The sequence below is a fragment of the Bison bison genome, unplaced genomic scaffold, assembly GCF_000754665.1.
Source record: "Bison bison bison isolate TAMUID 2011002044 unplaced genomic scaffold, Bison_UMD1.0 scf7180017864490, whole genome shotgun sequence".
NCBI lineage: Eukaryota > Metazoa > Chordata > Mammalia > Artiodactyla > Bovidae > Bison > Bison bison.
The window spans coordinates 8241027-8265829 of NW_011495049.1; the positions used below are offsets into that span (position 1 = coordinate 8241027).

The following is a 24803-nucleotide window of genomic DNA, read 5'->3' on the forward strand; positions in this document are numbered from 1 at the left end:
TCTTGCCTGGAGAATCCCAGGGATGGGGGAGCCTGGTGGGCTTCCGTCTCTGGGGTCGCACAGAGTCGGACAAGACTGAAGCGACTTAGCAGCAGGAGCAGCAGCATGCACATATATGAATATATGGTTTATTATAGGAATTGGATCATGCACTTATAGAGGCTATGAAGTCCCTACATTTGCAGTCACCAGCAAACTAGAGACCCGGGGAGCCGATGTTATAGTTCCAGTTGTAGTCTGAGTCTGAAAGCAGAAAAGGGCTGATGTCCTTGCTGTAAGACAGAATGTGCAGTCTCCCTTACTCCACCTTTTTGCTCTAGTTGAACCTTCAGTGTATTTGATGAGGACCACTCACCTTGGAAAGGGCAATTTGCTTTGCTCAGTCTACTGAATCAAATGTTCATCTCATTCAGAAACACCCTGAGAGACACAACCAAGTATATAGGCACCTCACAGCCCAGTTACGTTGACCCACCTTAACCATCACGGAGTCATACCTTTGACAAGGAGAGTACATACATACTATATGGTATTTTGCTAATAAACTGATGTAACATGGGTTTTGTCTATTTGAGTTTTCAAGCTACTAAAGTTGATGGAATACTTGAATTAGTTTATTTTCTAGGTGCAGGTACCTAAATATTCAAGCCCTGGAGTCACAACCACGTGACATGAAGTGAGAAATAATTATGTAATATTTGTGATAGGTTTATTCATTTTCCTCTACATTTTATTTAGCACCAACTTGGACCAGCAACTTCTTGATGTACATCAGTTTAATTAGACATGGTCTCTGTGCTCATGGAGCAGGCCTTCTGATAAGGAAATGAGCTGTAAACAAGTAATGAGAAAGTAAATGTCTCAGTACAAATTGTGATATATGTTATGATGAGAGTGAACAGAAGACAGGGAGAATTAGAGGAGTGTGAAGTGATCCCACAGCCAGAAGAATATGTACAGAGTCACTGAGGTGCATAAAAGCCTGGCATGTGGAGGATGTTGAGAGGCTGAGTGCAGGCAGAGTGCTGTAAGCATGGTGGGGAGAAGGGTGAGAGAGACCAGCAAGGACCAGGTCATGCAGGCTTTGTAGGAGGTGCTTGGATTTGGATTTTGAATCAGTTTGCAAAGACCACTGTAATCAGTTTGAACATTTGACTAATGGGATTTTCAGTCTGAGAGCATTTGCATGAATAGAGACTATAGTCTGATAAATGCTAGACGCCCCTTAAGGTAAATATTAGAATTTAGATAGATCCATTTTTTTTTCCCCCATGAGAACTCAATTCTGTATTGTCATATATGATTATGAAAGATAGGTTTTTTATATTCACCTTTGTAGGTAATATTTTATTTAATAATATACAGCAAATCAGAATATGAAGCAAATCCAAGTATTTTCAGTTGAAAGCAGTGTAGATGAACAGCTTCCTATTCTCTCATGGAAAATGTTGAGGGAATATTTTCCATGCTCCTCTGCATTTTCTGTTTGTCTTGTACATCACTAATTGCTCTTTGTTCTGGAATAGCTTTAGGATGTTTGTAAAACAAACAGCCTTGAAAGGTAGAAATAGTATCTTTCTCTTTAGCAAAGAGGCAGGTTGGCTTATGGCCTTGGAAATTTGAGTTTCTCTCCTGAAATGATACCCGCTGTGGGTATGGGTGTCCATCTGCACCCACCTGTATTACTTCATGGGCAAAGGGATGACACAAATAGACCGATGCTCACACTGCTTGCTCTTTGGTGAGTAAAAAGCATAAAGTCCTTTGTTTCTGACCCATGAGTCTTGTCTTTTGCTAGCATCCATGAAGCCCTAACAGGCTACCTCATTGGCTTCCAAGTTGGGGAAAACCTCAGACCTTCACAGTTTTGGACAGAGACCCCTCAGCTGTCTGAGCAGGCAGGTGCAGTGCCCCACATGTGAGACCCCAGTGCTTTGTAGCCTGCACACTATCATATTAGCATTTTTTTTTAATCACTGATTTTCTCCTCCAGAGTCACAAGACAAGCTGTTCTCAGACAATCACATCTTAAGCGTGATTTCTATTTTAAAATGCGTGTGTGAAACCTACTAACTACTAATTATTCTGCTTTAAATATTCTTCAGCAAGTGGGAGAAAATTTCGACAACAGAATGCTATATTAAAATTTTAGAGGCATCATGTCGTAAAATATATCAAGATGATACTTGACTTAAAAAATGGTGCATGTGTGTGTATGTGCCTGAATATATAACTGAAGCATATTTTCAAGAAAGTTTGCTACATAATAAGCACTAAGGGACTACTACTGTGGTTTCTGAGTGTTCACAGAACCGTTATTCTCATGGTACAGGATCATCATGGCTTGGGTTCTCACCTCCTAACCAGGAGTTTGAGGAGCAGTGCAGTCAGGTACTACTTCTGCTACTGTGTGAAACTACGAGGGCTTGCTCTGGCAGCTGGAGATGTTCTGTGTTTGCACAGGCCAATACAGCGGCCACTAGCCACATGTGGTTACTGAGCACTTGAAGCTTGGTTATTCTGAACTGAGATATGCAGAAGTATAAATTATACACCAGATTTCAGGCATAGGGCAGGAAAGGACAGTAAAAGATTTTGTTAATAATTTTAAAAAATTACTTTTCTGTGTGAAATAATATTTTAAGTGTATCAGGTTAAATAAAATATATTGTTAAACTAATTTCACCTGCTTATTTTTAACTCTTTCAGTGTGGCTACTAGACAACTTTAAATTACATATGTAGCTCTTGTTTTGTTTTGATTGATCAAATAGAAATTAGATCTTTGCTACTCACAGCACAGCTAAGAGTCCTTAAGACTAGGATTGCCAGATGTAGCAAATAAAAATGGAAGATATCCAATAGAATTTAGTTTTCAGATAAACAACAAATAATTTTTAGTATATTATGTCCCAAATATTGCATGGGGCATATTCATGAATAAAGTTATTTGTTTTTTTTAATCTGAAGTTCAAAGTTAACCAAGTGTCCCAAATTCTATTTGACAGCACTATCTATGATGAAAATCCTCATGCCCAGACCTGTCTTGCTCCTTGAAATTCCATGGAATCAGGAAAAGGACAGAAAATTGAGTGCAGTGAAAGAAAAGAGAAGAAAAGAAAATATAGTGAGAAATAGAAATAAGATGGAGCATGGATAGGCCTTTTATATTTTATAATTTTTGTTAGCAATTTTCTTCCTTATTTCTGTTTTTTGCCACTTCTCCAAGTGTTGTGATTTTATCTCCTCATTTTCTATAGGGCTCCCTAGAGCCACATTAAAAGATGCCAATTGTGCACAATGGGCAGCAAGGAAAGGAGTGTCTCATCAGGGTCAAATCCCCAGCTTTCCTATAATCCATCATCTCTGAAATGCCACTTAAAATGGGCCCTTTTAGCTACCAGTACTTTGTCATTAAAGAGGTCAAGTTTCTTAAGTGTCAAAAATGGTGACACTTTGATTTTAGAGGATTTTGTTTATTGTGCTCTTTTAATTGTATGTTTTCAGGTGGCTCAGATGGTAAAGAATTCTCCTGCAGTACAGGAGACCTGTACTGTTTGATCCCTGGGTTGGGAAGATCCCCTGGAGAAGGGAATGGCAACCCACTCCAGTATTTTTACCTAGAGAATTTCATGGACAGAGGAGCCTGGCAGGCTACAGTCCATGGGGTTGCAAAGAGTTGAACATGACTGAAGTGACTTAGCACATAAACAAACAACTGTTAATAATTTATTTGTGTTATACTTTTTAGGTGGGGGTGGTGGGAGTGGAGGCTGGCAAAGAAGGAAAAATAATAGATATTCTAGATATTCTTTATTTTTTCTAGTTATTGAAGTAAGAAAAGGCTTTCATCTCTTATTTATTTATTTAAAAATGTATTATATAGTGTCCTGGGTGTTCATTGGAAGGACTGATGTTGAAGCTGAAACTCCAGTATTTTGGCCACCTGATGCGAAGAGCTGACTCATTTGAAAAGACCCTGATGTTGGGAAAGATTGAAGGCAGGAGGAGAAGGGGACAACCGAGGATGAGATGCTTAGATGGCATCACTGACTCAGTGGACGTGAGTTTGGGTAAACTCTGGGAGATGGTGATGGACAGGGAGGCCTGGCGTGCTGTGGTCCATGGGGTTGCAAAGAGTCGGACACCACTGAGCAACTGAACTGACTGACTGACTGATAAAAGCACTTAAGATGAAATTCACTCTCTCAACAAATTTTTAAGTGTGTCCTACAGTAGTAGTAGGCTTCTCTGATAGCTCAGTTGGTAAAGAATCCACCTGCAGTGCAGGAGACCCCAGTTTGATTCCTGGGTCAGGAAGATCTTCTGGAGAAGGGATAGGCTACCCACTCCAGTATTCTTGGGCTTCCCTGTGGCTCAGCTGGTAAAGAATCCTCCTGCAATGCAGGAGACCGGAATTCGATCCCTGGATTAGGAAGATGCCTGGAGAATGAAAAGCTACCCACTCCAGTATTCTGGCCCGGAGAATTTCATGGACTGTATAGTCCATGGGGTTGCAAAGAGTCGGACACGAGTGAGTGACTTTCACTCACAATATTTTTAGCAGTCTAGAGTCCATGGGGTCTCGAAGAGGCAGACACGACTGAGCGACTTCACTTTCACTTTCACAGTCTTATACCGCAGATCTGTAGAATTTGTTAATCTTGCTTAACTGAAATTTTGTGCCAATTAATTAGCAAGTTCCATTTCCTCCTTCCTTAGCCCCTGGAAGCCACCATTCCACTCTTTGATTCTATGAATTTTCCTGTGTTAGATACCTCATATAAATGGAATCATGTAGTATTCCTTATTTCACAGACTTATTTCACTTAGCATAATGTCCTCAAGGTTCACTCACGTTGTCACATATTGCAGAATTTCCTCTTTTTTAAGCCTGAATAATATTTCATTGTATATATGTATCACATTTTGTTTATCCATTCATCCATAAACAGATAACTACCTCTTGGCTGTAGTGAATGGTGCTGCAGTGGACACAGGAGGGCTAATAGTTCTTTGAGATCCTGATTTCAGTTCTTGTGGATAATTATCCAGAAATGCAATTGCTGGATCATATGGTAGTTTTGTTTTAAAGTTTTTGAGATTAATCTGCATATTGTTTTCCATAGCAACTGCTATTTTTCCATAGCAACTCCATTTTGTATTCCCACCAATGGTGCACTTCGGTTCCAGTTTCCTCACATCCTTGACAATGCTTATTTTTTGGTAAACAGCCACCCTGATAGGTGTAAGGTGATGTCTTTGTGATTTTGATTTTTATTTCCCTGATGTTTAGTGACACTGAGCACTTCTCTTATGCGTATTGGCTATTTGTCTTTTTTGGAGAAATGTGTATTCAAGTTTTTAGACCATTTGAAAACTGAGTTATTTGATTTACACTATTGAGTTGTAGGAGTTCCTTATATATTTTGGAAATTACCCTATATCAGATGTATGTTTTGCAAATATTTTCTCTCATTCTATAGTTGCCTTTTCACTCTGTTGATTGTTTCCTTTGCTGTGCAGAAACTTTTCAGTTTGATGTTGTCCTGTGTCTGTTTTTGCTTTTATTGCCTGTGCTTTGGCAGCATATCAATGAAATCACTGATGAAACCAATGAAGCTTTCCCCCTATGCTTTCTTGTAGGTTTTAAGTCTTTAACTCATTTTGAATTGATTTTTGTGTATGGTGTGAGATAAGGGTCCAATTGCATTCTTCTGCATGTGGATATCCAGTTTTCCAAGCACCATTTGTTGATGAGTCTGTCCTTTCCCCTTTGTACATTCTTGGCATACTTGTTACCAACACTAACTAACCCTGGTCAGTTGCCCTGATGTGCATGTATTTATTTCTGGGGTCTCTATTCTGTTCTATTGATCTCTATGTCTGTCTTTATACCAATACTGTACTGTTTTACTTACAGGAAAGGAATTGTGATCCCACCAGCTTTATTATTCTTTCTCAAGGTAGATTTGGCCATTCAGGGCCTTATCTAGTCTTCACAACAATTCTTTAAATACTTTGTCTCCACTCTGCAAATGAGGAGAAGTAACTTGTCTAATAATACTAGATAGCTAGTAAGAGCTAGAGCTGGGAATGCTCTTGAATGCTGTCCGATTCCATAGTCAGTACCCTTTACCATTGCATTCCATGCCTCTCCGCAAATGAAGAGTCATGAATTCAATAGGAAACTATGTATTAGGACACATATGTAAAATTAGGTTAGCCTCAGGGAGTTTTACTTAGTCACTTGAAAAATGCATATGATATTTGTATAATTCATAGATTTTTGAGGAGAATTTAATAAATTCCTGAAAAGTATAATGAGAGTCTTAAGAGTACCAAAACTATGCCAATTTCTAAAAAGAGCTTAATAATCTTTCATTGAGATGAATAATCGAAGAACCTAAACAGATCCATTAGTTTCATTCTATACTCTAAATTCAGCAGTATCAGGCTCCTCCTTCCACCCTTCTCCACACATAATACATCCTGGGAATGCTCTCTTTTTATTGGATGAATGTATTAGTCACAAGACATAAAAAGTACTGCCTCTGCTTGGTTTGCATTTATGAATTAACAGATGTGCCTGGTTTGAAGAAACAGATTCATTTCTTGATGGGAAGAAAAATCTTGTTTAGTTTTTCACTTATTTTTTTATGTATCGGATTTTCACTAACTTTGGACCAGATACTTTCCAGGAAGAATGTAAGGTGAGTAACTGCACATCTTTAAATATAATGCATCTGTGAACTTCAGTCCAAGTGTGAAATTAGATGATTCTGTAATTTTTTATGATAGATATATAGATAAATAACTGAATCACTTTGCTGTATACCTGAAACTAATACAATGATTGTAAATAAGCTGCACTTCAATTAAGGATTTAAAAACAAACAAATAAACAACAAGGATATATTGTGTAGCACAGAGCAATATAGTTATATTGTAATAGCTTAAACTGGAGTAATAATTATTATTGATTTAATACTTCACACATCTGAAACCAATATTGTAAATCAACTAGATTTCAATAAATTAAAATAAAAACATATATTATAAAAATTTTTTTTTTATGTTGTTGCACAGCTACATTTGTTAACAATTCAAAACAGATATACTAGATTAGATCATTTGATAGTTACTAAAATCATTGAACTAGAGTTTATAGATGAGATAAAATATAGTCTTTATTATAAGAGGGAGGATTTATTTATGTGTTAAAAGTATCCAAAAAACATTTGTATTACATATCAAAATATATGAGAAAATGACTCAAATCAGTGTTCATATTTCTTTTATACTCATAAGTACTGTTAATTTCAGTTTATCTTGCTGTTTTTATGTGAGAAGAGAGTAAGCAAAATTTAAAAACTAAGAAATATATAACCTGTCCCCCAAAGAATAGATGTTAAATCATTTTACCTGGTAGGAGATGGTAATTGTGTGGAGTACACATTGCTTAAAACTAACAAGCAAAATATCGGTTTCTATTTCCTTTGTCCTTTTGGCTTCTCTCTATACCATATAAGGGAACATATAGAGGTTTCTCTATAAAGAAGAATATTCAAAATCTGAATAGCAATTAACTTATGTCATGTCTCCCAATTACTCATTATGTGCAATCACAACAAATCTGTTGGGGGTTAGTGTGAACACAAAGAAAAGTGTCAAGCAGGATCATCTGCCGAAACTTGTGTTAAGGAATTCTTAAGTCATCAGCTAATAAAAACACTAAGGACAGGCATTTTTTAACATCTGTTTTCCCATGTTCCAAATCAATTAGTTCTTTCCTTCAGGTTCACTTTCAAGTAATTTAAGTGACCCATACTCCTTAGGTGGTTAAAGCTTAGTAATATTGCCTCACCTGGTTTATATAGAAGTGACTGATTTGTGTATTACACTGATAAAATGTGCACTAGAAACTATAAAAATCCCAGTTCAGTTTTTGAAGCAGTATTAATGGTTTTAAATAATTTTAGCCTCAGAAGAGACCTTAAAAATCACACAAATCAGTCATCATTTGTATCTAATAATATGGCATATTAACTCATTGTGATAGAAACAACAGCTGCTGTTTTGTGAATGTTCTTTCAAATCATAAATCTGGAATTTAAAATATTTTTCACCTCTATGGGCAATTCAAGGTCCTTAAGTCTCTAGGAAGGATAATTGTGTTTTAAGCCTGATACATGTTTCCGATGCTTAGAGAAAGAAGGGGTCATCCCTCTTCCTTTACATATTCATTCCTGAAATTGGGTTTATACTTAAAAAGAAAATCTCTTCCCTTTCACACAGCATTTCCTGTGATCTCCCATTTCCCACTTCTCTTTGGAAGTTTGTTCATTAAGTTGTTAGTTCGTTTGTGTATGTAACACATAGGTTTTTAATACTTGATATTTTTATATAGGCACTATGCTAAGTGCTGGTTATGCAGTGGTGGCAAAACAGATAAAGTCTCTTCCCTCATGAACCTGTAAGTCTAGAGCAGAGGTGCTCGTTAATCAAATGCACAGTGTTATTACAGATAAACTGTGAAATGTTCTTTGAAAGAAAAGTATGGTAAACTGGAACACATATAATAGGGGGAACTGAATTAGTCTGAAAAGTTAGGGACAGCATTTCTGAGGGAGCAATATTTGAGCTGTGATCTGGAGGAAATGTAGGATGTGATGAGGAGGTAGGGGGAAGGACAGGCTGGAGAACATTCCAGAAAGAGGGAAGAGCAGGTACTAAGACTCTTAAGAGGGAAGAAGGGAACATGAAGCATTGAGGGAATTGAACTAAAGAATGCTAGTGTAGCTGTAGCCAGAGGGGAGGGGGGGAATGAGCACAACGACTAAGGCCAAGGCCTTTCAGGGCCTTGTCGGCCTTCGTAGGAACATGGTCTTCAGTCCTGAGCAGAACGTGAAGGAGCTGCGTCACCTTCACCTCCATGAAAGCGTGCTTGGGAGACTGAATGGAGCACCTGGTAAATCAAAAATATGGCACCAGCCACTGCAGGCCTAGGGCTCTTGGTTACTTTTCATATATTGCAGAGATCCCTTTTACTGGAAAGTTTCTGAATATTTTAGTGCTAACGTAGGTTTACTTTTTTTTAAATTAAAAATCTATGTTTCTTAGTATGTTCACACAGATAATTTTAACCAGATAATCCTTTAGTTCTACTTTAGTTCAGAGATCATGTAGTGATGTGAAAATGCACGAGTAGAGTATTTTGTCTTTGGTTGAGATTATGGCTTCCCTTAAAGCCTCATTAGTTGAGTGGGCAAGGCCAATTCAAATTAGAGTTTATCTGAAAAAAGAAGTACACCAGCATTATTGTATGTCCATAGAGTCACTGAAATGAAAATAAGCCTGTGTTGTGTGGTAAAAGCTTTTCATTAATGAACACATGGATTGGTTATGACTTGACAATTACTAAAGCTGGATGATGGGAACAGGAACTTAGGGAGGATGAGGGAGCTTATATTATTCTGTTTAAATCTGTGTATGTTTGCAATATTCCATGGTAAAAAGATGTATATCTTTTAACATAGCAGTTTCACTTCTAAGAATTTATCTTAAGGGACTTCTCAGGGTTATGAACAAATAATCCAAGGTAATGTCCAATATTATTAATTGGAAACAACTTAAATACTTAATAGGGATTTAGTTAAATATATTAATGCATTCATATGATGTTATACCAGATGAAATTTAAAATTATGTCATAAAATATGTATATTTTTAAGTAAAAAATTACAGGCTTTAAGATAGTATGTTTATAAAAATCTGTTATTAAATAATATAAAAAATAAATTACATTTGTGTATAGGGTGTATGTGCATGTATGTAGAGTAAAATGCTGGAAGGACATACTATTATAATTTATATCTTCATAATTTTCAGAAATACTTTTTTGGCAATAGAATCTGTTTTTTTTTTTTTTAAATAAAAAGGGTTGAATATTTCTGCTTCAATATGCTAACAGTACAACATGGTTTAAAATTTCACTGTAAAATATTTTATTATGTTTTATAATTTAATTATTTAATGTATTCTTGGTTATTATTTATTTTGGTTAAACCTTAGTGTCTAGCATACTGCTTGTCTAGCATACTATTCTTTGAGTAGACTGTTTATCAATTAATAAAGATTAAGATTGATATTTTAAAGTTTTTTTCTTCTTTAAAATTTCCAGTCTTTTCCTTATTTCCTTTGAAGAACATATATACTATTACTTTTTAATCAGAAATTCACTATTCAAAAGTGAACTGTTTTATAGGCTGTGATTCTCCTCCTCTTCTCTGAGATGTAGTAAACCAAAATGTCCTTCTTAAAATTTCATGTAAAATCTAAAATGTATATATTTACCTACCATCTTTTTTTTTTTTTCTAGTTTCATCTCTCGAACATCTTCAAATCAAGAAGTGGTTGTAAACAGTGGTAAGACTTGTAACTGCCCTTATGGTTCCCTCCGGAGTTGAGGAAGGGTTCTGTCTCTGATGGGCTTCCTTGAACACTAGTACTTGCACCTGGAGTCTCTGATGTGAAAAATCTCTTAAATATTGTATTCTAAATTATGAGCCAAAAGAGTCTCAAGTCTGGTACATTTTACAGTGCTTGGCATATTATTGTCACTCAATTACATTAATAAACCAGTGACATTTTGCCTTTGTACTCATGTCATTTTATTTGGCAGATCGACAGAATAGTGGAGATGTGAAGCCAGTGCAGAATTTCACAGTGATGCCAATCACACAGGTATGGACATTTTGGGAAGCTAGACTGAATCATTTAAAAAGAGTAAACACATTTCATCAAGTCAGAGCCACTGTGAAAATATAAGTAACAGTTCTGTTAACAACTAACATTCTTGGTTGAACTTTGGGTCGGGAAACGTTATGGTAATCTTATAGTTGAAAAAGCACTGAAGTTTTCCTTGTTTTCATATATAGTATTTTCATTACAGTATTCAGTTTTACTTTGTTGCCTTCCAGACAGGACCACTATAGTAACAATTTATCTTTGGTTACTGATAACTTGAGTTGCTGCTGCCTGTTTAATTTCTCTCATCTTTATTTACACCTGGAGTTATTGGTATGAAATAGTTGATCTAGATAAGTGAACACCTCTTTCAGATCAATATTGCTTTTGTGACCTCCAGAATGATATGCACCAAAGTGCATTGTCTTGGGCTTCATAGAAATCTGAAAAGGTTTCATAAGATGTAAAACAAGGTTAGAATATCTTGCTAGACTATGTATATTAAATGACCTGGAACTGCATTCTCCAGGACAGTAGACACTAGCCACATGCAGCTATTTAAATTTAAATTCAATTTAGGTAATATTAAGTAAAATTAAAAATTAAGCCCCTCAGTTGCACTGGCTACATTTCCAGTACATAATAGCCAATAGCACAGAATGTCCTGTTGGACATTAATGGTCTGGAGGATTACGTTGTATTTCTATAAACTTCTTGTTTTCTTTGTTTAACATATTAATTTATTTAAAGTTCTGAATTATTTGGGTTCTAATTATTTTAGAGATGATTACTGCCATTAGTGAATTTTTTTGAAATATTAGTAGACATTTTTTTGTGTGGTTTTAGGTTTATAGAAAGAAAATTGAACAAAAGTAGAGGATCAGAGAAGGCAATGGCACCCCACTCTAGTACTCTTGCCTGGAAAATCCCATGGATGGAGGAGCCTGGTGGGCTGCAGTCCATGGGGTCGCACAGAGTCGGACATGACTGAAGTGACTTAGCAGCAGCAGCAGCAGAGGATATTCCCATATACTTCCTCAATCTACAACCCACACCATTTCTAATTTTCTCTATATTTAGAATCTTTAAAATAGATTTGATCTAATACTTATATAAAAGATTAAATTAAATCTAACACTAATTTAATCTTTTAAATCAGTGTTAAAACTGTTACATTTGTTAAAACTGATAATTTTACCTAAAATTGATAGGTTATATTAGCATTCATTCTTTGTATTGTATACTTTATAAATTTTAAGATTAAAAAATTATACATTGTAATTTGTGGAACTGGGTTCATGTACCTTCAGGTATACCTATATTTTTAAGCTTGTTAGGTCTACCCATCTCCTTTTACCCACAATAGCATGGGCTGTGGAGCTAGCAGAGTAACAGGCTTTGAACTGGCTCTTTTGCTTCCAAGAAGCCTTCTGTACTATGGAAACAAATTCATATCTTTAATTTATTGGGTTCATTAGGCTCTCAACTACAATCTGAGCAGACGTTTAGAAAAAGAACCTTGGAATGCGTTCAGCCATCATAGCCCAGTTAATGTCTCCATGGATGGAATTCCCTGCATTCTGTTTTGGGCCAAAAGAATAACAATTAAATTTAAGAATCAGACCTGGCTGGACCTTACAGATGAAGCTATTGGCCAGAAGGCAACAGTGGATGCTGGCAACTCAAACTGCAGTGAAGAAAGTGCCATGTAAGTTGACTGCTTTGCTGGAGCAAGTCCTTAGGGCGAGTGTAGCCTGTTAACTGGGTGGTCCAGTTTGCTGTCATTTCGGAAAGTAAAAGTAGGCTCTTTTGTACGTGACCATGACATACATTTCTGAGTAAATGTCTAAAATGAAAGAACAGGTTAGAAATCAGTTGTTTTAGTTTCTTATTTTTTCCCCAGTAATTTTCTTCTGAACACTCTAGCTAATTGTTATATTGTACTTTGTGGAAGATCAGAATTTTGAAAATGAAGCTTCTCAAACTCATTCTGAAAGAGTGGATGGATTCCAGGCTCTGTGTCAGCTCCAAATGTAAAGTGTCAAAGTACTTTTGTCCTAGCAGGGAGGAAATTCCATATCACTGAGCAGAGTCATACATATTTTAGTGGGTGAAGCAGAGAAAGCTGACTCTATCTAGCCAGGGTAGGTATTCGATTCTAGGAAGTGTTCTGAAGTTGTAGAACGTTGCCTGTTTGCAAATGTGCAAGGGGCAAAATTTCAGAGAATTCTTTAGAACATTAAAAAATGATTAGAATAATTATTTTTCACTTGAGATAAGCATATCCCTTTTGAAGAGGAAATTAGTTTCCACTGCCTTTCTTTGCTTTTCAGTCATCCAAGCAAATATTTTTTTGCTTGTATTTGTTTTGGTCCAGAGGGAGGAAGTCTGGCATATCTCACTTGCATTCTATACAACTCCTTGCTTTCAACATTTATTGGTATAACAGAGGCTTTTGGAAGATTCTCTGCATTTGTTCTGGCCTGGTTTAGATGGGCAGAATGCTTCGTATAAAATCATAACATGCTCTGTGTGTGTGTGTGTGTATGTGTGTGTGTTTCTCTGTATTCTCCTTATATACTTCATAGAAATACTTTTTTATTTCTGAACTTGTCATTTAAAAATTCTTGATGATGGGTAAAATGGATTATATTCATGTACACTTACAAGTTACATTGCAAGTTTTAATAAGTATATTGCTATTCAGAATGACTCTCTTTATCAGAGAGCTAGGGAGCTGTAAGCAAAACAAGAGTCCGCCCAGATTCGTTTATTCTGTTACAGCACAACTATTGAAGAGATTTCAACATTGCTGAGCACTCAGGACTTTTCCTCAGGCTCTAATTAATTCCTTACAGGGCTCTTTATTTGTGGTCAGCTGCAGGGAGAGAGACTGACTGCCTGAGGATCATCTTGCCTGTCCATGGCTGACTGGCCCTCCTTGATTCCATTTATCCTGACCCCAGGGGGTTTGTGGGGAAGATCAGGGCACCACAGATTTTTGCTGGACTTCAGAAACTTTAATTATCACTGGGAACCTAGAGACAGAAAGAATGAAAACTTAGCTTCTAGGTCCAGTTCTGCCAGTGAGCTCTGTGACTTTACAAATAGGGGCCACTGTAGGGTGAGAAGGCAATGCTGGCATCTGGTAATAGCAACTCACAAGGCTTGAGCCCTTGGCCTTGGTCAGGCCCCTTGTGAGGACTTCACAGTCACGTCATCTGTTATCCCTTGTAATGCTCTTGTGAATACGTCTCTGAGTCACAGGTACAGTTATCACCTGTGTTTCAAGTGAGAAAATCAAAGCTCATGAGGTTAGGAAACTTGCTAAGATCATACAGCTTGTATGGTAATAGAGCTGGGGTCTAAAACATCTTTAACAACACCATTTTCCGTCCTCTCTTGGCCCTATCTAATAGGAGTGTGAAAATCAAATGAGGAAATGTACATGTGAGAACTTTGTCAAGTGCTACTCAAAGTTCTAGTATTATTTTTCCAAGATACTAATGATAACTAGAGTAAAGTAGTGTCTAGTTACCTGGTAGAGAGACCAAGGGAACCTTTGGTTTTTGCAGTACACAAATTAATGATGTTTTCTCTTTGTCACTGCCCAAGAATTCTAGTGGGTGAGTCCCAAGTGTGCATCACCCACCTTTTGGGGTCCTCGGGTGAGTGTGCAGGCAGGCTGGAGAGCCCACCAAAGGGCATAAGTGGGAGGCTTCCCAGGATGTGAGGCATTCAAGGACCAGCTGCTGACCCTGTCCTTGACTCCTGTGAATTACACAGATTAGTGAGATGCTTTTGTCATGCTGGCAAGGAAATCTTATATTCAAGAATCAGAAAGGGAGTTGCAGAAAGAACAAACCCAAGCAAAGACATAACCATGTAAGGTCAAAAGCACAGATTAAAAAAAGATGACCACATTTTAGTGCCTGGAAATAACATGTTCAGGGAAAAGCAAATTGTTGGCAGACAGATTTGCTACGGAAGTCTTTTTAAATAGTGAAAGCCTTACAAATACAGCATAATCCCAGCATCTGTGTGTATTTTGAATTTAGGCAATTATAGTCTCAAGAATTCAGAATCTGCTTTAAACATGGGGAGAAGAGGGTGCTTGGAAAAGTAAAAGAAGCTCTTTTTTGAGTGAGTCCCTAGGTTGTATTTCTTCTTTATGGTGCATTTTATGGTGCATGGCTTGACACATCAAAGAATCTCATTGAATGATTGCTGAATTTGCATTGTTGAAAACAGGCCTCCTGTCATTTACTCTGCCGCAGAGCATGTTAACAGCTTTCACTGAAACCAGGGCTACTGGAGAAAGCTCTTGGGGCATCAGAAGCGTGGGGGCTGTTGAGCTGCTCCACCAGAGATCTGAGTGGACACTACATGGCTCTGCTTTGAACTTTATTTAGTTCGTTAGCTGGAGAGACGGAGAAGGCAATGGCACCCCACTCCAGTACTCTTGCCTGGAAAATCCCATGGATGGAGGAGCCTGGTAGGCTGTAGTTCATGGGGTCGCTAAGAGTTGGACACGACTGAGCGACTTCACTTTCACTTTTCACTTTCATGCATTGGAGAAGGAAATGGCAACCCACTCCAGTATTCTTGCCTGCAGAATCCCAGGGACAGAAGAGCCTAGTGGGCTGCTGTCTATGGGGTTGCAGAGAGTCGGACATGACTGAAGTGACTTAGAGCAGCAGCAGCAGCAAGTAACCAGTCAAATTTATAAAGTACAGTCTAACAAATGCATTTCATTTCTTTAAAGAGTTTTCAGTAATTTGTAACAGATTATCAGAATACTGTTGGAGAAAAATTCTCTTGAAAACTTGCTTTAGTGAGCAAATTAGCTTATAAAGTGTAAATTAGTGCTTCTAAGGTATCTAAGCTCATGATGTTATGAAATAAAGATATTTCTTTTAGTGACCTTTTTAATATAGTTTATTTTATAAATATTCCTTCCCTTTCTCCGTAAGTAGTAGGAAGATAAACTTGAGCTCAGTCACTGACATTTCTGTTTCTTGGTGAGTGTGACTGAATTATGAGATTTTATTTGTGTGAGTTTTCTCAAACTTGTAATTGGATATTTTATAAACATCGACTTTGATTTTTTAGACTGTATATTGAGGTGGTATAACTTCTCGATGTTACAACGTCACATATCAGCATCATCCTTCATATATCTAAATTTCTCACATTTTCCCATTTCAATTGTATTTAGCGTTTCATCATCCTTATTTTTTAACCTGATTGAAATTTAAATGAAATACACTAAACTGCACATATTTCAGTTATACAGTTTGGTCTGTTTTGACATATGCTTGTATCTGTGAAACCATCATCACAATCAAGATAGCGGACACTTTCATCACACTCAGAAGTTTCCTTGTGCCCCTCTGTAATCCATCCCTGTGCATTCCCACCTTGCCAGATAACTGCTGTTCTGCCTCCTGTCATTATAGATTAGTCTGCATTTTCTAGAATTTTGTATATTAATAGCTATAATAGAACAGTGTACACTCTTTTTTTTAGTCTGGCTTCCTTCACTCAGTGTAACGATTTTTATATTCTTTTATGTTGTTGCACGTGTCAAAGGTATGCTTCTTCTTATTGCTGAGTAGTAAGTACTCCTTTGTATGGATATACCACAGTTTATCTATCCATCTACTTCTTGATGGAAGATTGTTTTTTCCTCCAGTTTTTAGATAACTTTCCAAATAAAGTTGCTCTGAACATTCATGTACAAGTCTTTGCAGGAGCATATATTTTCATTTTTCTTAGGTGAATATCTAGGAGTGGAATGGCTGGATCATATAGCATGTGTATGTTTAGCTTATTAAGAAACTGCCAAACTGTTTTTTTAACTATAGCTATAACTGTAGTTATAGCATTTGCCTTCCTACCAGCATTGTATGAGCGTTCCAGCTACTTCACATCCTTCCTAACCTTAGGTATGGTTAGTGTCAGACTATAAAGAAAATATTATTAATGTTTCTGTATGGTTAGCAATTTATGAACAAATTTTGCTGAGATTTGGGTTAAAAGATAAATCTTGGTAAGAGATGTACCTCCTCAGAGGAATGTGATTACATGTCAAGAAGTAATGAAGCTAGTGCCACTGAGATATTCCAGGATTTGTAAACCCCGAGGCTTCTTATAATCTCCTTGGAGACATTTATTTACATACATGGGTATTAGACATGCAGCCATTTGTTTCCTTTATAATAAGCTGTTTGCTTCTATTCAAAGACTAATAATATAACTCATACACTTTTATTTTCCCAAGGAAAATTTCTGACGCTAAGGAAGTAAATGTTTCTCTCCTTCTCGCAGGAGATGAAAAAGAAAGCCCTCCAATATGAGCTTCCAGATTCATAATTTTAGTATTCCTCACCTACGTTATAAATCCCTGTATGTGCAGGATGACATCTGGTTCTCGGGAGGGGGAAGAACTGGGCTAAAAGGGGAATCAATATGGTTATTGCTCTGAGTTAGTAATAATCTGTTTCTGCTCCAGGAAATCTTATGTTAACTTTCAGAAAAATGTGATTAAATATAGATAGTAAAAGCTTAAGAGTGGGCTTTTTTTAAAAAAAAGTTTTAGCCATACTGATTACTGTACCACAGCATCTTATTGTAGTTTTATTTTGTATTTTCTGGATGACTAATGATATTGACATCTTTTCATGTATTTATTGGTTGGTTGTATGTCTTCCTTTGTGAAATACATCTTTTGAACATTTTAAAGTTGAACTGTCTCCTTATTGAGTTGTTAGTGCTATTTGCTGTATTTAAGATACAAGATTTTTTGGTATATATGTTGTGAGTATTTTCTCCCATTCTATGACTTGCCTTTTTCATTTTCTTAACATTATTTTTTGAAGAGCAAAAGTTTCAAAAATTTAATATAAATTTATCAGTTTTTCATATTTTTTTCAAGGAACTTTCCAACCCCAAGATTGCAAAAATGTTTTCTTATGTTTCTTCTATGTTTTATAGTTTTAGTTGTTACATTTAGACTTGTGATCCATTTGGGGGCAATTTTTTAGTACAGTGTGGAGTAAGGGTTATTTTTATCTTGATAGACTGTATTTCTGTTTTCTTAGGTTGTCTCTGAAGTTTGGTGATGCTGAAAATCCCAGAGGTCTTGATATAAGGTAGGTATGGATACCACTTTGTAATATCATAGGCTCAAAACTCCAGATTAGCTCCATATAATTTATCCATTCCACATATATGTATCAAGGGCTGCTGTGATAAGCACTGTAACACACGAAATGCCACATTTATCTAATTTCACTGATAAGTCAGTGGTGTTACGATGGGATCCTATAGTAATACTTTCTTTAGTTTCTATAATACCAAAGCATCTGTATTTTTTCCTTCGTCCTTTAGTGACCTAGAAAATATACAAATCTGAGACTGTAATACCTCTTTCCTCTGAGCAAAGAATAAAATATGTTTAAAGCTCCAGAGCTGAGGCTCTAGTTTCAAGTTATTTTCTACATAGCTTACAACTGAGTCACACTTACAACTTAACAGTAACTAAAAATTCTCTGTTAGCTGAATTCCCCAGCAGACAATCAACATAGGTCTATATTTTTCTGTGTTTATGTATGGAATAATACCTCTGCTAACGGTGGCTTAGCAAGCAGTTAGGAACAACTTCAGGAATGGGGAGCAATTTGAAGGTATTTACATTTTTTCTTATAAAATTATAATGTTTCCTTTCGTACAGGACCAGCCTTTTAGTGGAGACAAACACCTGTGTCTTTAACATTACTTGAAAAACCAACAGGTTGTGCTAGGGCAATCTTTTGCAAAGCTGTGTTCTGTGGAGCACTTTTGCTCTGTGTAAATGTTTATAAAATTCCCAGAAAGGGGGTCCTATGGTTAAATGCATTTGAGAAACACTGCACACCATGTCCTCTTGGAGATTCACAGTAGAAATTTGTATATTGAAGTTTCTGTGAAGATATGCTCTTAAAGAAAAATGCTGTACTTGGTGACTTTGATTAACCAGTCATTTCCTGGCTTTTTTTTTTGTTGTTGTTGTTGATGGTTTTTCTTCACTTAGATGTGATTTTGGTGTCTTTGTGAGAAGAGATGAGCTTATGTTCTTCTATTCCACCATCTTTTCTCTAATGCTTTAAAATTACAATCTTTTTCCTGATGATAAAGCTATGTGGCTACTTTCCTCAAGGTAAAAAAAAAAAGTGTTATTTGAATAAAAAATATTCCCCATTCCTATATCAAACAGATATTTATATGTGTTTGGCCACCTTGTGAGATTCTATTTTCCTTATAAGGTTTCTCTGAAAGATGATGGCATGTATGTTCTAAATTATGACCAATGAAACACTAGTATCCCATGATATGCAAGCAGATATTGAGAAAAGAGCTTTCTAAATTTAAACATAGGAAATGCTAGGTTAGAGGCAAAAAGAAAGAAAGAAAGAAAAGGGGGTTGAAGACAAGATGCATATCTTGAAGGATTTTTTGAGCAGTTTCATTGGTGTGTCACTGCTTCCACCTCACTGAGGCTATCAGAACAGTCTCAGGCCGTTATCTGAAACAGGGCTGCAGACAACGTGGCAGGCTCTACTGTAGCCCTAGCTCAAGAGAATCATTTCCGGGGATTCCAGAGGCAGCTTGCCCTTTCTGGGAATGGCTCTTGCGGTCTGCTCTGGAATGTCTGACTCCAGTCCCATCTGAGATGTTCACCACCTTCTGGCCTTCAGCGTTTTTGGTGGGATTATTGCGGTGGACAGGGGTGGCCAGGCTCAATTGCATCCCTTAAGAAACCTTTTTGTATCTGAGTCAGGAGCCCAGGGTGAGCTGCAGGTGTCCTAGATAACATCGAATGTTTTACAGCACCAGGCCCACACAGGACACTCGCCAAGCATGCCTTTCAACTTAGACAAGCCCAGCCTATTTTACAGATGAGGAAAGCTAGACCCAGAGAGGTTGTTGAACAGCCCTTATCATTACCACTAATAAGAACTGTATTTGTGAGAACTCTTTTGGCTGCATAAAGCCAAAAGGTAACTGATCGATGAATAGGATTGAAAATGTTACCTTTAGACGTTTAACTGACCTCACCAGGGCAGCGTCTTTCTCCGTCTCTTGGCTCTGCTGTCCTTGTGTCAGCTTCACTCTCAGGCTGGCAAGACGGTGGCCAGCTGGCAGTTATTCACTTAAGCAATATGAAAGAGCTCTGTTGCCCGATGCTATAGCATAGCCATAGCAGAAGCACCAGGACTGTATCTTCTCGACCCTGCCTGGGGTGTATGCCCTCTCTAAACCAATCACAATGATTAAATGGCTGCAATACACTGACTGGCAGGACCAGATAGACTTCACTGAGAGGGGAGAGGGTCAGCCCTAATACACCAAGTTGCCCTTCCCAGAGGGAGCGGGAACGTAAACTCCAGGTGGGCAAAGCCAGAATAAAGCCCACGCTTTTACCCTGAGTTACACTGATCTCAGTTGCTTTCTTTTTAAAAATTTAAATATTGTTGATTTATAATGTTGTGTTAGTTTCATGTGTATAGCAAAATGAATAGTCACATTAACATTTTGATATCTTTCTAGAATTTTTTTCTATGTAGTCACACATTTTTTTAATGAAAAGAGTGATCATGACATATGCATATTGCACCTTTTGTATTGCTAGAGACTGTTCCATTCCAAAATGGCTAAGAGTAAGAGCTCTTGTCTCAGATGGGATTCTAAGCCCAGCTCCAGTGCTCCAATGCTCCAGTGCTTACTTGTTAGTCATTTAACCCCTCTGTATCTTAGATTTCTCACCTGTGAAATGAGGATATTATCATTCTTGAGATTATCATGAGATATTATCTATCTCATGGTGTTGCAGTGAAGATTAAATAGAATACACATAAGGAACTTAGAAATATGCTTGACACATTGTAAGAACTACTACTTTTATTTTTGACCATTATTTATTTAGTTAATTCTGTATTATTGTCAACTCAATTTTCAGATTTTTTTCAATAATAAAATTATTTTAATTAAAAAAAAGAAAAAAAAATACAAAGAGTGTTGTATTTCCCCTTTTGTAAGAATTTGTCTTCCTTACTTTTGGGGGCTGCTCTGTTAATTGGTTTCATTCCCGCCCACGAAGAGCTCTAGTTTGGAGCTAGAAAGTAAAGCCTCTTTCTGAGCCAGTTCTACTTCCTGACAAAAGAGGGCGCAATTGTACCGTTCATAGACAATGCCCTGCGTCAGCAAATGTAAAAGTGCTTTTGGGGTAATACTGTTTTATAATCATTTTCAGATTCACCCTTACCAGTTACAAGTTGTCTATCCAGAGATGGTATAGTTTGCACCGAGTCGAGGTTATTTTTAATAACTCAATTCAAGCAACTTTTAATGCAACTGGCATTTACGCTCCGTCAAGTTACTCCTACCATTGCCAGCGCGTCAGCAGCCTGCAGGCATACGATGCCCTCTTGTTGCCCAGCGACACCAATGACATGTCAAGCCTGTGGGAGGTCACTTTTGTTGATTTCCAGGTAACAAACTAAAACCTGTGCTCAGTGGCCCTGTGTGTTTGGTGCCAAAGAAACTCAGTGTGTGTTTGAAAACATAGACGTTTAAGGAAAAGAAAGGAGTAGATATCTTTAAAATAATATTGGTATGAATTATCTTATTAATCTTCTAAGGTATGAAATAGAAAAGGATCAAGTATTTCCTCTTCTTGCACAGTGATCCCCCCATGCCCTCATCCCAAGAACTTGCTTTTACATTCTGGTTTTTCCAGTCCCTAGTAATTATCAGTGAGGAATGCCAGCAATCTAAGCCAGAGTGAAGCTGTGGCATGAAGCCTGGTGACTGACACTTCCTGGAGTGAGAGGCCCTTTTGGGGAGAGGAACTGTCGGACAATTATTTTATTTCCTTCAGGGAGAGGAGTAGTGATCTTATCAGGGCAGATAAGAAGTACATCTGCAGTGTGAATGACAGCTTTGGCATTTGGCATAGGAATGGAACTGTCAGCCAGGGAGTCAAACATATCCCAAAGATCCTCTTGAAAGTATCTGGGGAAAGTCATGGAGACACAAGAGGTTCCTTTTCACCACCAGAATCTCAGGCTGAGAGACATCTGTCAACTTCATCCTGTTTACCTGTTAAAACAGCTTAACTTGTTCTTCTAACTCACTGAAATAGGCAGGGTTTTACATGTCCCTTTTCTGAGTACTTCTTGATTTTTTCCATATGTAAATGTATATTTATTCCCCTTGCCCCTAGCTTGGAGAAGTGTGGTGTGGTTGTTTGGGGGTAGGGAAGGGCTTTCCATTTCAGGATTCGAAAGACATGGTTTTGAGTTAACTTCTCAGTAATTTGGGCTGAGCTTCTCCACCCTCTTGATTTCTGACCTATCTTTATGGATGTAAAGAATTCATGGCCTAATATATGCGGCAACACCCAGGACCATATTAGGCATGGATTAGCATTAGGCATGGATTAGCATGGATTACGGAGAAGGCGATGGCACCCCACTCCAGTACTTTTGCCTGGAAAATCCCATGGACGGAGGAGCCTGGTGGGCTGCAGTCCATGGGGTCCCTCAGAGTCGGACACGACTGAGGGACTTCACTTTCACTTTTCACTTTCAAGCATTGGAGAAGGAAATGGCAACCCACTCCAGTGTTCTTGTCTGGAGAATCCCAGGGACGGGGGAGCCTGGTGGGCTGCCGTCTATGGGGTCACACGGAGTCGGACATGACTGAAGCGACTTAGCAGCAGCAGCAGCAGCATGGATTAACAGTGGCAATGTTGTAATTATATTACATACTTTGTCTTAAAAACTTACCATAATGCTGCAAGATAGCTGGTATTATCCCTGTTTTACAAATGAGATGACTGAAACGCTGGTGATTACAAAACTGTTCAAAGTGGTATAATTGGTAAATGGTAGAGGCAGAATTTGAATTGTGGACTGTCTAGCTCCAAAGATACTTTGTAATACATATAATGTATATATCTATTTGTATAATACTTATAAAGTTTATATTATATCTATTTCTTTCTCCTGCCCTTTCAAAAAAGAAGCAGGCAGAAAGGGCAATGAAGAGGTAATCATGAAAAAAGGACTAACTCACACATAATCTTTCCTAATTAGAACAAAATTAACTGATTTATACTTCCACCTTGGTCCAGAAATGACTTAAAATGACTATAGAATACTTCAAGAAAAGTAATTTTGAAAAAGAGTCAAGCCACTTCACGTCAATTAGGATGATTATTATATTATTATATATTATATAATATTATAAATAATATTATTATATTATATTAGGATGTTAGGCAAAGTGTAGCCGGCATTACAATATTATTATATTATATTAGGATGTTAGGATGAATATTAATAATATTATATTATTATATTAAAAAAAATCTCCCAAACTGAAAATAACAGCTATTGGCAAGGAGGTAGAAAAATTTGAACCCTTGTACATTGCTGCTGGAAATGTGAAATGGTGCAGCCACCATGGAAAACAGTGTGCTAGGTCCTCAAAAAATTAAACATAAAATTACAATGTCATTCAGCAGTTCCACTTCTGGGTATATACCTAAAAGAATTGAAAACAGGCACTTGAACAGATATTTGTGCACTCTGCATTCATAGCAACAGTATTGACCATAGCTAAAAAATGAGAATAACCCAAATGCCTGTCAGTGGATGAATGAAAAACAAAATCTAGCATATACATACAAAAGACTATTATTTAGCCTTCCCTTTAAAAGGAAGGAAATTCAGGTACATGCAACAGCATAAATGAACCTTGAGGTTACTATACTGAGTGAGATAAACCAGACATAAAAGGACAAATGTTTGTATGATTCTGTTTATGAGGTACTAGAGTAGTCACATTTGAAGACAGAAAGTAGAATGGCAGTGACTAGGGGCTAGGGGAAGAGGGGACTGGAGAGTTAGTGTTTAGTGGGTACAGATGGGTTTTTGCAAAGATGGATGGTGGTGACGGTTGCACATGATGTGAATGTACTTGATGCCAGTGAACTCTGTACCTAAAAATGGTTTAAAATGGTAGATTTCATGTATATTTTCCAATAAAAATATAAAACAAAAAATGGGAAGAATAATAGAATAGATTAGTTAAATCCTGTAAAGCTGGTACACAAAAGCACACAACCATCTGTCTGCCCTGGCTGGAAGCGGCACAGTAATTTGGCTTGGAAGCTTTTGAGCAGCCAGCATAAGAAAGACTCACCCCTCACATGTTCATGGGATCCACAAGGCTACTGAAAATGTGCAGTGACAAGCACATCCATCCTTGTGTGTGATGGGTGCCAACATCGTCAACAGCAGCCTCATAGTGGACAGAGCACTGGGTGTCGGAGGCGAACCTTGTAAAACACCTTTCGTGTGGGCAGATGCAGAACTCAAGCCCAGTCCAGGGAAGAGGCAGTGGTGATGGGGCTTCAGGTACGTATGCAAAAGGCTGCATTCCACATACGCAGCTTTGCTGCTCTGTCTTGTTCTAGGAATAGAGTGAAGTCACATTCATGCTGAACTCAGATGCCTCAGGCAGGCCAGCTAGGGACTGTGGCAAAGTGTAGCCGGCATTACAAGCAGTATATTTTATTCAACCCCAGATGATTTTTGCTTTGTAGGAATGCAAGCCCAATATTGCCAGATCTTCTGACTTTTTGATTAAAGATAGAAATCTAGCTTCCTGGGGGAGGCTTTTAGGATGTTAGGAGCAAACAGAACTTACCTGTGGACTAGATAGAGAGGATCTGCAACCTCTAGTCCAGAAAATGGATAGACAGCATATCCTTCAGGCCTCCTCCACAGATACTGTTCTCAATAACGAGTTGCCAGTCCAGGTTCGATGCACGATGCTGGATGCTTGGGGCTGGTGCACTGGGACGGCCCAGAGGGATGGTATGGGGAGGGAGGAGGGAGGAGGGTTCGGGATGGGGAACACATGTATACCTGTGGCGGATTCATTTTGATATTTGGCAAAACTAATACAATTATGTAAAGTTTAAAAATAAAATTAGAAAAAAAG

At 37.6% G+C, this 24803-nt stretch overlaps 1 protein-coding gene across 3 annotated transcripts in view; it reads left to right on the plus strand.

The window, feature by feature from the left end:
• The first annotated feature begins 6540 nt into the window (after positions 1-6540).
• Positions 6541-24803, plus strand: part of ATP6AP1L (ATPase, H+ transporting, lysosomal accessory protein 1-like) — a 45659-nt gene continuing 27396 nt past the window's right edge. For 2 of the 3 annotated variants that reach the window (XM_010863375.1, XM_010863374.1), the window contains exons 1-6: positions 6541-6712; positions 10381-10427; positions 10684-10745; positions 12227-12456; positions 17852-17902; positions 21043-21280. In XM_010863375.1, coding sequence (XP_010861677.1) covers positions 6618-6712; positions 10381-10427; positions 10684-10745; positions 12227-12456; positions 17852-17902; positions 21043-21280 — 723 coding nt within the window. In that variant the 5' untranslated portion in view covers positions 6541-6617. The remainder of the gene's footprint in view (positions 6713-10380; positions 10428-10683; positions 10746-12226; positions 12457-17851; positions 17903-21042; positions 21281-24803) is intronic. The other variant, XM_010863376.1, reaches the window with a different exon arrangement.